This window comes from Sturnira hondurensis, unplaced genomic scaffold (assembly GCF_014824575.4).
Source record: "Sturnira hondurensis isolate 20B ecotype Veracruz unplaced genomic scaffold, ASM1482457v3 Scaffold0013515, whole genome shotgun sequence".
Lineage (NCBI taxonomy): Eukaryota > Metazoa > Chordata > Mammalia > Chiroptera > Phyllostomidae > Sturnira > Sturnira hondurensis.
Genome location: NW_028086146.1, coordinates 2,666,907 through 2,681,484, shown reverse-complemented (window position 1 = coordinate 2,681,484; position 14,578 = coordinate 2,666,907). Strand labels below are relative to the sequence as shown.

Here is a 14,578-nt window from a genome sequence, read left to right as displayed (position 1 = left end):
ATTAGAATTTTAGCAATAGATTCTAACTCAAATATCCATATTATGTCTCAAAGGAGGAAGGAGGAAACAGAAGAAAGGAGACAAGAAGAGAAGGAGTAGGTCATGGAAGGGAAAAGGGTAACCAGATTCTTCCCATTTGTTATGACATAGCAGATAGATGCCCATATTTTCATATAAAATATTCAAAAGTGAACTTCCAAAGGTACACATAGTGGGTAACAGGAGGCTATGCGGTCCTTGATCGGGACATAAATAGTTAGTTTTACCTTTAAATACAAGTTTCTGATATATTTAAACTAGACTCAAAAGAAGATAATACAAATTAATTTTCTTATGTAATTAAAAATTTTGTCTCTCAGCTTAAATGAATGACGTTTAGTGGAGAGGAGGAATGGGAGAACATGCTGATGGTGAGTTTGGAGGGTTCTGAGCAGGGTTTCTGGGAATTGAGCAAATTGTTAAGACAGGAGAGGAAAAGAAGTGAAGAGGTTTGCCCCTGTGGTCGTGTACACTGGCTCCTTTACATCTGCCTCAGAGTTGCTGTCCTGCTCTGGTCTACTGGGCAGCCTCTCCAGAGTTCTGAGAGTGCTAACCAAGAAGTGTATTAGGCTAAGCTCAGATGATGAGATTCCCATTTCTTGAATTGGTCTGCTTGCACTTATCCTGCAGAAAGGCCCTGTCTGAGCCACCTGAGCTATAATTTTCTTATCCCAAGGCTATTATGATGAAAAGAGATTAATACAAATAGAAGGCATTGCTTTAAGCCCTGCACTTTATTGCTTTGATGAAGTTTGAGGAAAATAGGAATAAGTCAAGTGTGTCCAGGGTCAGTGATTTCACATTTATAAAGCATAAAGCTTATTAAAGATTTTGAAATGAAAAGGTTCTACAGGAATACAAAACCACTGTTATCACCAGCGACATATCCAGGTATCTTGCCAACATTTTTCTGATTCAGACTATTAAGTTTCATATTAGAAGATTATAAAGATACTCATTGAAAAGACCTTGTAAACAAGCAAAGCTTGAAAAACATTGACTATACTTAGGATATTTCACCCAAAAAACAATCACATTTGAGGGTGCCTTTCCCAAATGATAAAGACAAAGTTAGGATGTAGTAACAGCAGTAGTAGTTGAAATTTAATTGAGGGCTGAATATTTATTATGTAATGTTCCACCCACTTTCAATGTACAATAGTTATCTTAGGTAATTCTTACAAAACTCTCCTGTGATAAATACCGTCTTCTTCCTATTTTATCAATAAGGAATAAACAAACCCAAAATTTTACAGAATGTCCTGGTATATATAAAAAGAATGGAAAGCATCTGAATTTGAGGGTACCAAACAGTTTCTCTTCTATATCCCAACATGAGGATGCTGAAAAGTATTTAGTAGACACAGAAGACAATAAACCTTGTGAAGCTGTTATAAAGGGCAAAGAGAGTAAGTAGTATAACAATAGAGCACATTTGTAGGCTCAAATAGATTGTCAGCTTAGCTTAAAGAACGCTAAAATAACAGGCTATCTTTTGCTTATTTGCTTAACTTACTGCTGAAAGCTGTTGGTGTGCTGAAAGCTTTTAAATCTCTGCAGCGTCTGTGCAACACAGAAGGTTTTGGCTCTGGGCACCTCTGTCTTTACATGAAATTGGCCGTACATACATTTTTTATGTCGCTGCCACTTTAAACATGAGTAAAATAAACGCACAAGCAAACATGATAGCAATGGTGCTAATATTTGAAGCAATAGCAATATGCAATGCTTTGTTCAAGCTGAGCTTAACGTGGATCTTATTTACCCTTTTAAAGTCAATTTTTTTTTCATTCCCTCAAGAAGGGTAAAGTAGTGGTCAGCACTCCACTAGCACTTAGCTGGTCTGGTTTTAAATAATGTGGCTCAGCTGCAGCTGTCTGTAAAGTAGGGGTCTTGGGTACCACAGGCGCCCACACTGGGCACCACAGGCCACAGAAAAGCACTTATACTTGTGTGTAATCAAATTTATGAAAACCGATTCAGAAAAGCACCTCATTATTTATAGGAGTGCTATAATACATCTTCTGCAAACTAGAGAATCTATTTGTAAGTGAAATCTCTTAACCTGTTTGCTTTTAAATTTGAATTTTTGAGTACATGTGATCTGTGTGGTCTTCTTAAAATAAGACAGTTCTGGGGTTTATGGAAGCCCAAGTGAATGTGAAATAATCAAACATAATATTTATGCCCTCATTCAAAAATCTGAAGTGACACCCTGTACTAAAAGCACCGTGCCAGGTAAAAGGGATGGCCATGATTAAGTCAAGTAATGCCCTTAAGGTGTTCAATTAAGGTTGTGTGAGAATTCTGATGTGTTGATTATTCTTTATTTGGAAAGTGAAAAATGAAGTAAGCATTTTCCTTCTGTAAGACATCTATCCACTGATTTACTGAAGGCAATGCCATAGATGATCATTCTGAGATTTCCTCGCATGTAACTCACAACACAATAACGTGATGAATTTGTGTTGTCACTAAAAATCGAATACTTTCCATTAAGATCTTGGCAAGTCTTAGGGAGCCGAATGCCCGGAGCCCTAAACTGCAGCTTTAATCTGAAGAGACCTCAGATCCTAGTGCCCACCCCGCCCCCTCCACTGCCCCACTCCCTCCTTCACCTTTTCAAAGGTGGAAAGGTTGATAAAGCAGCTTAAACTGGAACCAACCAGGCCTTTTCGTCCTCGGACTTTAGCTGAATGATCCGCTCCTCCTCTTTGAGTTAAAAAAAAAAAAACACAACTGTATAGAAATGACGTATTTAAGAGTTATCTTACTCCCTTTTAATCAAACTTGTAAGCAGTAGGTACGGTAGCAACCGATTTTGAGTGGTAAAAGGAATTTCTGCAAGGATATCCGAACCGACCCCTCTCTAGGGTCAGGCCCCATTAGCCTTCAACTGACCCACGGCCCTCCCTTAAACTCCTCCCAGCCACTCAGGGGATTGGGCGGGAGAAACTACAAGTCCCAAGATTGAGATGCTGCTTCTTCCTTCTCTGTAGTTTGGATCCTTTGCTCGTGGTTTTCTGGGAAATGTAGTTTCACTTGACTTCGCAGCTACACTGTCTAGGAAACCAAAGGCTATTATGTTTGAGCGATCCATCCCACCATTGACCCCGCCCCAAGTTGCTTAGGAGATGAGAGACGCCGAATCTTAGCCTTTGTGGGTTGGGGGCAGAACAAATTCAGAGGGAAATCTTTTAAAGTCTGTATCTGGGGGGCGGCCATGGCGAGATTTGACGGCTCCCACCAGGACTTGTGCAGCAGTAGGCAATACCAGTTTGAGCACGGACCCACCGACTTGCTGGAGCGCAAGGGCTCCCTCACCCTCCGCTCCCATCACAAGAAATACTCGAAGCCGGTGTTGGTGTATTCCTGGTGAGCGAGCTCCCCCAAGTTCCCCGATCTCGGGGTGCTGGGAGAGGGAGAATAGTGGAAAGAATGGGGAAGAGAGGAAAGAACAGTAATAGAGAGAGGACGAGGATGGAGAGGAGAGAATGAACAGACGAGAATGAGAATAGAGGAAGAGAACAGCAAAGGAAGAAGGGAAAAGAATGAAGAGGTGAGAAAGAAAAGGATGAGACAAGAGAACTGGGAGAGGAGAGAAGAGAAAAGAAAAGAAAAGAAAAGAAAAGAAAAGAAAAGAAAAGAAAAGAAAAGAAAGGGAAACATCTTCAGGAGAGATGTGGAGAGGGTAGGAATGTAAGTTGGGAAACGAGTAGGAGATAGGAGGGCCCTGCAAGAGTAGCTCCCAAGCACACACTGAGACCCGCTGCATGCCGCTCCCTGGCCACCAGAGGTCATGTATATGATCACCCAGTCGCAGGACGGACTGGAGGGTGTTTGCAGAAGCCTGGAAGTCAGTTTCTAAGACAAGTATTTATTTCAAAAGATGCAGGGCCCATTAGGAGAAGGCCAGGGGCACAGCAGGAGGGTGATACTCGCTCAGATGATGGCCTCCAGGACTATCGTTTTGGGGGGCAAGGAGTGAGTTAATTTGAAAAACATCCCTAAATATCCCATAAACTACTATGACTCTTCTGGCCAGAAAATGCAAACTGGTATGTCCCACTGCATAAGGCCAACAAGTTTGTTTGGCATGCACTGTGTTTTTATTTTATCTTTTAAAGAATTGCCCACCTTTAAAACCAGGAGATTATACATAAAAGTGCAGGATTATGTCTTTTCTTGAAAAGATAAAATGCCTGGCAACAGAAGAATTTGTTCCTCCTGGCAACTATAAATGTACTGGGGCTGAGCTCTGGCTACTGAAGATGAGTGTTCTCTGGTAATTTCCCTCATCAAGTGTTGCCTGGACCCAGAATGCATTTGCTTTACTTCCTTTGCCTTAGACCTTGGTTTTGGAATTCGCTTAGAGATTCTTCTCTTTTCTTAACGATTGTAGTAACCAATAGCAAAGCTATAACATAAAATTGGGAGAAAAATGAGGACTTTTAGGACAAGTAGGATTCTGTCTTTCGGATCAATTTCCCCTATCTGGAGTGTTGACAATAATCAATTTTTGTATTTGGAATTCTCATGAGGAAAGAGCAGGAAGAGAGAAGTGGAAAGAAGTATCAAAGTTTGTCTACTTTATTCTTTTGCCATTGAAAGAAAATGAGTGAGTTTGACCTTAGCCCTAAAGCTAGGCCCCCTCGATCCCATTCGTTCACGCAGTGTTATGTGAGCCCTGTAGTTCCTGTCCTGCAAACTTCCTACAGCCTATTCCTTATTTTTCCAAAACCTTCCTTTTACTTTCTCAGCTCTAAAACTGTCTGCCTATTTTGAATGCAGTGTGAGAAGTTCTATGGATTTGAAATCCAAAGCTATACCAGGGAACAAAATCCTCATTTAGTCTCCTACAGGGTTTACCTCATGACCCTCAAGCAAAACACTCTGGCTCTTCCATGATTCTGTTACTCCGTAAGGATCTAGATCAGGATATAAATCATGACTAGGAATTATTTTTATAGAGAAAAATCTTGTTCAAGTGGATAGTGCTTTGCTCTTTTCTCCATTGCTTTGAGAAGTTTGCCCTGTGAACATCGTAGACATCATAGCAAGAACACAAATGAGAGGGAGGGCAGGAACTTGGTGCGGAGAAGGGTACTCTGACACTGAAAGTCATTTTGGCCACTGCTGGAAATGTATAGAGTTTTCATGCTGTGGTTTCAGCAAGATTTGGGAGCAGGAAGAAATAACTTCAAGTAATATTTGTGTGTCATGCACTTTGCTATGTGCTGGAGACACGGAGTTGCATAAAGGAGATTCAATGACATGATTTGTGTAAAGCATTTAGCCCCATGCCTGGCACATAGGAAGCAGTCAGTAATATGTGGTAGCTAATACTATTTATTTAGGATAACATAATGATTAAAAGCTTGGGCTTTGATTTGAATATCAACTTTGTAGCTTGTTATATGGCAAGTGACACGACTGCTCTGGTCCTCTGTTTCTGCAACTGTAAAGGGGGCGAGTATATGAAGTACCTTTTAACATATAGCCTGGCACAAACTAAGCATGGTAACTGGTATATACATATATAGGGCATGGTCATTGACCTCAGTGAATTTCACAGGCCAGTGAAGGAGTTCAATAATCTTATTTATGCTAAATAGAGATGAGTGTAAGAAGCAAAGGAAACAGCAAGGAGAAGTTAGTGTGTGTGTGTGGGGGGGAAGGCGGGGGGCATTGTTTACTGAGCAAGGTTTAAAAAGAAGAATAGGAACTTTTTATGTACACAAAAGAAACCAGGCAAATGCAGTGGAATAGTAAGAAGCAACATCATAGAGAAATAAAATTATTTCTCTATGCAGTTGATCTTCATCATTTGAGATTTCATATTTGCGAATTTACCTGCTTGCTAAAATTTATTTGTAACCCCAAGTCAATATTCATGGTGCTTTCATGGTCATATATGAACATGTGCAGAGAGGCAAAGGTTTTTTTTTTTTAATTTATTTAATTCTTGTTCAAGTACAGTTTTCTGCCCTTTACTCTCATCCCAGCCCACCCCCCGCAGTGCTCCCCACCTCCACCCCTGTTAGTTTTTGTCCATGTGTCTTTTATACTTGTTCTGTGAATCCTTCTCCTTTTCCCCTGAAATTCCCTCCCCTCTGGTCACTGTCTGCCTGTTCTGTATTTCAGTGTCTTTGGTCATATTTTGCTTGCTTGTTTGTTTTGTGGTTTAGGTTCCTGTTAAAGGTGAGATCATATGGTATTTGTCTTTCACCACCTGGCTTATTTTACTCAGCATAATGCTTTCCAGTTCTATCCATGCTATTGCAAGGGGTGGGAGCTCCTTCTTTCTTTCTGCTGCATTGAATTCCATTGTGTAGATGTACCATAGTTTTTGGATCCATTCATTTAGCAATGGGCACCTAGGTTGCTTCCAACTCTTGGCTATTATAAATTGTGCTGCTGTGAACATTGGGGTGCATACATTCTTTTGGACTGGTGTTTCAAGGTTCTTAGGATATAATCCTAGCAGTGGAATTGCTAGGTCAAAAGGCATATGCATTTTTAGTTTTTTTAGAAAATTCCATCTGTTATCCATAGTGGTTGCACTAGTCTGCAATCCCACCAACAGTGAACTAGGGTCCCCTTTTCCCACAACCTCTCCAACACTTGTTGTTTGTTGCTTTGTTTATGATCACCATTCTGACCAGTGTAAAGTGGTATCTCATTGTGGTTTTAATTTACATCTCTCTGATAGCTAGTGATATCGAGCATGTTTTCATGTGTCTCTGGATCCTCTGTATGTCCTCCTTGGAGAAGTATCTGTTCAAGTCCTTTGCCCACTTTTTAATTGGGTTTCTTGTCTTCTTAGAGTGGAGTCGTGTAAGTTCTTTGTATATTTTGGAGATTAAACCCTTGTCTGAGGTATCATTGGCAAATATGTTTTCCCATACAGTTGGTTCTCTTTTTATTTTAATACTATTTTTTAAACCATGCAGAAGCTTTTAATTTTGATGAGATCCCATTTGTTTATTCTTTCCTTTATGTCCCTTGCTCTAGGGAATGTATCAGTAAAAATCTTGCTGCGTGGAATATCTGATATTTTCCTGCCAATGTTCTCCTATAGGGCTTTAATGGTTTCACGGCTTATATTTAAGTCTTTTATCCACCTTGAATTAATTTTGGTGTATGGTGTAAGTTGGTGCTCGAGTTTCATTTTTTTGCATGTAGCTGTCCAGTTCTCCCAACACCATTTGTTGAAGAGGCTATTTTTACTCCATTTTATGTTACTGCCCCCTTTGTTGAATATTAATTGCCCATAGAGACTTGGATTTATTTCTGGGCTCTCTGTTCTGTTCCATTGGTCTATGAGAGGCAAAGGTTTTTAGTCACTGCCCACACACATTCTCAGCTGAGGTCAGACAAAGCGACATTCTGCCTTCTTGTTTCAGCACGCACACTGTGAACAAGTATTCTCTTCATAATCTATTTAGTACCACTTTTTTTTGCATTTTTGTGCTTTTTTGCTGGTGATTTCGCTGGAAAAATGATCCTGAATCATCGTGCTGAAGTGCTGTCTAGTGTTCCTATGTGCAAGAAGTGTGTGATGTGGAGAAAATTTGTGTTACTTAAGCGTCATTCAGGCATGAGTTACAGTGCTGTTGACTGTGAGTTCAGTGTTAGTGACTCAATATACATATAATCAATACAACAAATCAATATACATTTAATATGGTGTCTTTAGGTAGAAACACACATAAACCAGGTTATATATTGATCATTTGATGAAAATGGCTCACAGGAACCAAAGCCTACATTTCTGAGCTGGCTGTGCTGTTGGCACTTTTTTCCTTCCTTCCATATCCAACCAGTCACCAAGATCTGTCCTAAAACGAACACACAAAACTGCATAAAATTCAAATTGTATAAACTTCCAAGTAAATGATGTGATTGATCATTTTGTTTTTATACATTCTGGTCATAATTGTTCGCTTTCTATTGACTTATTTTATTAATTTTAATCTTCTATTAAAATTAACACCTACTATTTCTAAGACACCATCTGGGTGGCCTTTCAACTGCGTATTTGATCAGTTAAGTGAGTGTACCCATAGGTCTGCAAAATACATTGGTGACTAGGAGAAATCCTAACTTACCTACTTTAAATGTTTGGATGATTCCCCTGTTTCTGTTTATGTGGGGTGTGATACAAGTCTGTTGACTTCACTATGCACATTTAAAACAGTTGTGTGTAATAGGCATGATAAAGTGATATGCCCAGGATGGTTGTTAGCAGTATCTCTGGCCCATAACTGAGATAACACAGTGCATAGGAGCCATCTCCTCCTTACAGCTGGAGTGGTGGATAGAGACCTTCTGCGTCATACCTTCTGCACCACACCTCGATGCTTCTGGGTGAGAGAGGCCTTCTTTAGAGATTATCTTTCTCTATTTCTGTAGCATTTGTGGAGCTGTGTCATTCAATGATTCCATCAGACATTCCACATTGTGTAAAAATTTTCTCTTGGGATATTTTCCCTCTCGCTGGAATAATGTAATCCTACGAACCAGAACAACCATATTTGTCCTTAGTAATTCTCTAGTGTGAGGCTAGCTCTTCCTTTCTTCCTTTCTTATTTATTTTTACTCATCCCTTCCTTGGCCAAAACAACATTCAGTAATAAGTGATGATGATTTAAAGCAAAAAAAAAATCATTTGGATCCCCATGTAGATAGTTCATGTTCTGGTCTCCTTGGTGACAGAGTTTTAAGGGTTCAGATTAATTTCATGTATTTGTAATTTCAGGCAGTTTTCTCTCCTGCTTAAATTAAGAGCCTGGGCATTTTGTACTCCCTCTATCCCACCCTGTAATAGGCAGAAAACAGAAAAAGAAAGGGAAAAAAGGAAGAAAAATAAAATGTGGTAAATGAGTGGTAGGGGTAGCCTGAGTCCATTATAAAACCAGAGCTCGTTTTCACAGCCATAACCCTGATGTGACAGGATGACATCAAAACTCATTTGGTCACCTCTGAAAGAGGTTAGACTTCTGATTAGAATGGTAACAAATTTAAAGTGGGAGCTAAACTGCTTTTTCTAGTTATAGTGCATGACTTACCAGGGACTGACAGGTAGTAAGGAGATTTTGAGTTAATACAGAGACAAATGGTATTTACCCTTTAAAGAGATATTTTTATTTCCTTGAAAAAGACAATTTTATTCCTTAGCTCATACTTTAAAAGGATCTAAATTATAATATCATGTGACCATCTGAGATGATGTAATAGTAGACCAATGACACAGAAATATATTCACTGTCTAGTAGGTAGCAGAATTAGAGATGTGCACACAACTGAGATGCTTATGAAATTTATTTTCTAAAACTGATCCTAACAGCTTTTCAACTGTTGGTAACTAGAGAAAATTCAAACATGCCAATTAAAGCGTCTCTCTGTCTCTCTGTGTTAGATTAAAACATTATCTTTCAGAACAGTGCCCACTCTTTCCAAACCCTTCCTCCTCCACCCTCTGCTTCCCCCGGTGGCATCTGTGTGTACAGAGACCAAGGCTATGTGATATTTTGGTCGGGGTGGGGGGGAGTGAGGCCCCTGGGTCTATGTGTGGTCCTTGTTCTTCCTCGCCTCACCCTTTACTCAACTTCTGTGCCTGCTGCTGGTAAATTGGTGACTAATCAATCCACTTGGTTTGTTGAGGACCTGATGTCTCTGCTTACAGACTCAGTTCCACTTTGGCTCTTGCTGGTGTTACAGATTCCCACGTCAGGCTTGTCCTTCCCCAGCCCCTGGCTTAGGCAGGTCACCCCACAACCTGTGGCAGGTGCACCTCCATCCCTCTCCATGGCAGCCCCGCTGCTGACCCCCTGACGCTCAATTCAGCTTCCATCAAATGCCCTGTGGAGAGGGAGTGTGTATGCTGTGGTTTGCCCAGGATAGGTTGGCTCTTATTGGCTAGAGATTTATTACGAATCCTTCTTTTACTTTGTAAAATGATCTGCTGTAAAATGTAAATTTTAAGATCACTCCATCTGTCCCATATTTGGGAGCTCTTGGTCTTGTTACTAGAAGCTTAACAAATTTAAACTTTATCTCTCAATAATGCCCGACTTTCAAGAAAAATACCTCCCTCGGCACTCAAAAATTCCATTGTTAGTTAGAAGTTAATCAGCAACACTTTACTTTTCTTCATATTCGTGGCACAACAGTCCTAAGTGTTTCCAAGGCAAATGAGGTACCTCTGATTTATTAGAGGAAATGTTATTTTAAAAAGTTAAGGAAAGTACAAAGATTAATATGTAAAAATATAACCTCACTGTGAGTGAACAATGTAATATGCATTGGGTTCTTCTGTTAAAAAATGTGTATACTCATTGAAAAGAGATTGAAATGATAGTCACCATGTAATACAAAATATTTACTGCTGAATGGTGGATTTGTGGATTATGTGTCCTTGTTTATTTTTCTTTGCCACTTCTACATTTTCCATAATAAACAGGTATTGTTTTCATAAATATAAGTAAAATTACTTAAAAATTTTTGTATCATTTCTATGTCTTTTCCCCTAAAGAAAACATTCTCTAAATAATCAGAATTTAGACACAATTCTTCATCTCTTTCAGAGTCTGAGTCACTCTTCATAGTTTATTATGAGTCTTTTAAAAATATCTTTTAAATTACTAGTTCATGTTGGATAAAAAGGATGATGCTATTCAATTCATTGCTTTCCACACCCTTTCATTCTGTCTGTGTTCTATAATGGTAGATCCTACGCATGGTTATTTTTAATCTAGTCCTACGTTCTTATTCCTCAACATATGCACATACCCACAAAGGCTGTCAAATGTAGTAGTTTTTTTTCGGGGGGGAGGGAAGCACCTAACTTTTTATTTTTCAAATGAATTCCAGGAGACTGCATCCTTTTGTCCTGATCCCATTTTTTCTTTCAGTGCTGTTCTCTCTTATTAACTTCTAATCAAATTCTTTTTCTAAAAACTTGTCATTATAGAATCATTTTACTTTTTACCTTTGTGTGAGGTTTTGCTCAATTTAATTGGCAATGGCCAAAATAAAACAGTTTTGCTTTCAAGATGAACCCTTGTAAGGCAGAGTGTTACAGACAGGTATTTTTCCATGTGGGTGCCCTCGGATTAGTCAGATTATTGCTGTGTGCAAGTACCTCTGCCTGAGCCAACCCCCTACCCTTTGGACCACTTCCCACGGGGGCCCCAGGAGCCCCGCTCCTCATTGTAATTCTGCTGTACTCTTTCCTTCATAGGCAGTCACAAGTACTTTTCCACCAAGTTTTCTTCCTCTTACCTCACCTCTTACCTCCCTTCCAGTTAAGAGTGTGGGGAGTGAGGGAGAAGGAAGAATGTGGGCTTCAGTTCTAGGGACAGGTTCAGTCTGTGAACACTGAGACCAGACTCAGGGTTTTTAATAGCACTGGAAGTGGTATTGATACTTAAAATTCTCTGAGTTGGCTTGGAAAGCCACCTCATTGTTTCATTTTCTGGGTGTACCGGTCAGTCTTTTGGTTGCAAGTGACAGATACTCAGCTTGCAGTAGCCTAAGAAAGCAAGAGAATGAGTTAGCTCTTGATATTCAGTGAGTGGTTGATTACCAGATAAAAAGGGCAGGACTGCATGCAGCTCGACCTTAGAAATAAGTGGAATAAAGGATACAAATGCAACAAGGTTTGCTTCATCTTTCCTCTCTCCTCTTTTTTTGTGTGTTTGCTTCCACTTATCATTGAAAACTATGGGAAGCATGGCTGCTCTGGTTCTGGAATTCATACCTTACATCTTCATCCCACAAAGAATCATTGATTTTAAGGTATTTTCAGTTCAAATTCCAAAAATTTCAGGTCAGACACCCATTCCTGGGCCAAGTATCTGTTTGGACTCATCTGACTGGACAAGGTTAGATGGAAATGTGATAGCTCTCTAATAGCCATGGGGGCAAGGTGGACCAACCCAGGAGAAAGAGGTGCTGAGCTGGCAATGCTATAGATGTTTACTATCTCCTATCCCACCCTATAGATGCCTATTATATCCCATCTGTCCTACAAATGTCTATTATATCCCATCCTATCCCACAGGTAACTATTGTGTCTCATCCTATCCTATATAGATATTTATTATATAACTAGATAGCTACCTTAGTGGAAAATGAGCTCCAAATTCCAAAGACCCAATTTTATAGTAAAGATATAGAATACAACCCATTAATATGTTGGAGACTTCCTACATTTGCTGTTATTTTGACTTTAAACTGTGTTCCTCCCACCCCCACCCAAACCAATACCAATCCAGTGCAGTTTTAAAAAACTGGCCTTAGATTAAATGAGGAGAAAACATAAATCTTGTGTAGTGATCAGATGAACAGATCTTTATGGAGTTTTGAAAAAGTTCTGAATAAATTTGAATATTGTGTTACTGTTTTTGATAAATACTAATCTTTTATTACTGTTTATTTTATTTAAAATACAAATTCATTTTAATTGTTATTAGTCACACAGTATATTTTTGTATTGATTTCACAGAGGTTTGAAGAAAAAAATCTTTTTTTTCTTAGATAAATCCCTTTAACATTTCATATAATAAGGGCTTGGTGATGATGAACTCCTTCAACTTGACCTTATCTGAGAAGCACTGTATCTGCCCTTCCATTCTAAATAAAAGCTTTGCTGGATAGAACATACTTGGATGTAGGTCTTTGGATTTCATGACTTGGAATACTTCCTTCCAGCCCCTTCTTGCCTGTGAGGTCTCTTTTGAGAAATCAGCTGACAGTCTGATGGGAACTCCTTTGTAGGTGACTCTCCCTTTATCTCTTGCTGCTTCTAGGATTCTCTCCTTCATTTTAATCTTGGGTAATGTAATTATGTTGTTCCTTCGTGTGTTCCTCCTTGGGTCCACCTTCTTTGGGACTCTGAGCTTCCTGGACATCGTGGAAGTCTATTTCCTTTGCCAGATTGGGGAAGTTCTTTTCTATTATTTGTTCAAATAAGTTTTCTGCTTGTTGCCGTTCCTCTTCTTCTTCTGGTACCCCTATACTTCGCATGTTGGAATGTTTAAAGATATCCTGGAGATTCCTAAGCCTCTCCTCATTATTTTTTGAATTCTTATTTTTTCATTCTTTTCTGGTTGGATGTTTCTTTCTTCCTTCTGGTTCACTCCATTGATTTGAGTCCCAGTTTCCTTTCCATCACTATTGGTTCCCTGTGCATTTTGCTTCATTTCACTTAGTGTAGCCTTCATTTTTTCATCTAATTTGTGACTAAAATCATCCAGTTCTGTGAGCATCCTGATCACCAGTATTTTGAACTGTGCATCCCATAGGTTGGGTATCTCTTTGAGAAGTATTGGCTCTGGGGCTTTGATTTGTTCTTCTGCTTGAGCCATAATGTTTTGGTCTGTTCGCGCCTGTTACGTATGAGGGGCGAAAGCTTAGGTGTTCACGGGGTGGGGGTCAACCCAGTCTCTGGGCTGTGACTGGGGGCAGGGTCAGAGAGGGAGCAATTGCATTTGTTCCTCTCTCTCTCAGATTTTGGTCCCCTCTGCCGCTTACCACAAGCAAATTGGGCTCTTTGGTGCTGGTTCCTGGGTGGGCGGGCTTGTACATGTTGTAGGACCCTGTGGGTCTCTCCAAGGAACTGTCCTGTGAGGCTGGGAGCCTCTCCCAGCACCTCAACCCCCAAAAGTGTTTTCAATCGATGCTTTTAGGCTTTATTTCCCAGCGCTGGGGCCTTGCATTGCATGGTCTATCTCACTGTCCACTTTTTCACCTGGTTTATCTGCACATGAATGTGTGACTGCGGTCAGCCAGCTGCCTTGTGCCCTCACTGGGTCTGCCCGTTGCCACCCCACGCCTGGGATCTGCCAACCACCTCCTGTGTGCCTGGGTTGGTCTGGCAGCCACCGATTTTTCCTGCCACGACCCCTCTCAGCTGGCTGCCAACTCCGCCCCTCTTACCAGTCTGGATAAATGGTTTGTTATTGTCAAATTTCTGTACAGTTCAATTTTCTGTCTGTTTTGGTTGTGTTTTTATTTCTAAATCTTTCTTGTCCTTAGGAAGGTACAGTATTTCCACCTACACCTCCATCTTGGCCAGAAGTCCAATAAATCTGTTCTTAATTTTTTAAATATGATTTGGTCCATTTTGTTTATGTACTCATTTATTTTGTTTTTCAAACTCATTTCATTCTGTTTGTACCTAGAATTATTTTATTGTTCTGATTGCCTTTTGGCTTGCTTGTTCTTTTTCTGTTTTTGGATTAAATGTTTCATTCATTTGTTTCAATTTTATTGACGTAAATATTTAAAACTTTGAATTTTTCTGTAGGTAATGCTTTAGTTATAGCCTATGGATTTTTATAAGTGGTATTTCTCTTGGAATTTTTAACAAATGTAGCAATTTTAGTTTGTATTGATTCATGAGTTGTTTGCTAAATTGTTTAAATATTTCCAGGTTGAAGACAGAACTCTTAAAAATGCATTATGAATTTCTAGTTTTATTGCATTTGTTATTTATATCTTTTAAATAGATCAAAATTTTTTTTCTGCCCTA

At 39.6% G+C, this 14,578-nt stretch overlaps 1 protein-coding gene across 2 annotated transcripts in view; it reads left to right on the top strand.

Annotated features, from left to right (window-relative positions):
• Positions 1–14,578, top strand: part of CFAP95 (cilia and flagella associated protein 95) — a 111,004-nt gene that overhangs the window by 31,325 nt on the left and 65,101 nt on the right. Inside the window, exon 1 of one of the 2 annotated variants that reach the window (XM_037061688.1) lies at positions 3,210–3,414. The exons of the other annotated variant lie outside the window; for it this stretch is intronic. Within the exon in view, the coding sequence (XP_036917583.1) occupies positions 3,263–3,414 (152 nt within the window). The 5' untranslated portion in view covers positions 3,210–3,262. Of the gene's footprint in view, positions 1–3,209; positions 3,415–14,578 lie in introns of those variants that run through there. 2 annotated transcript variants of the gene reach the window in all.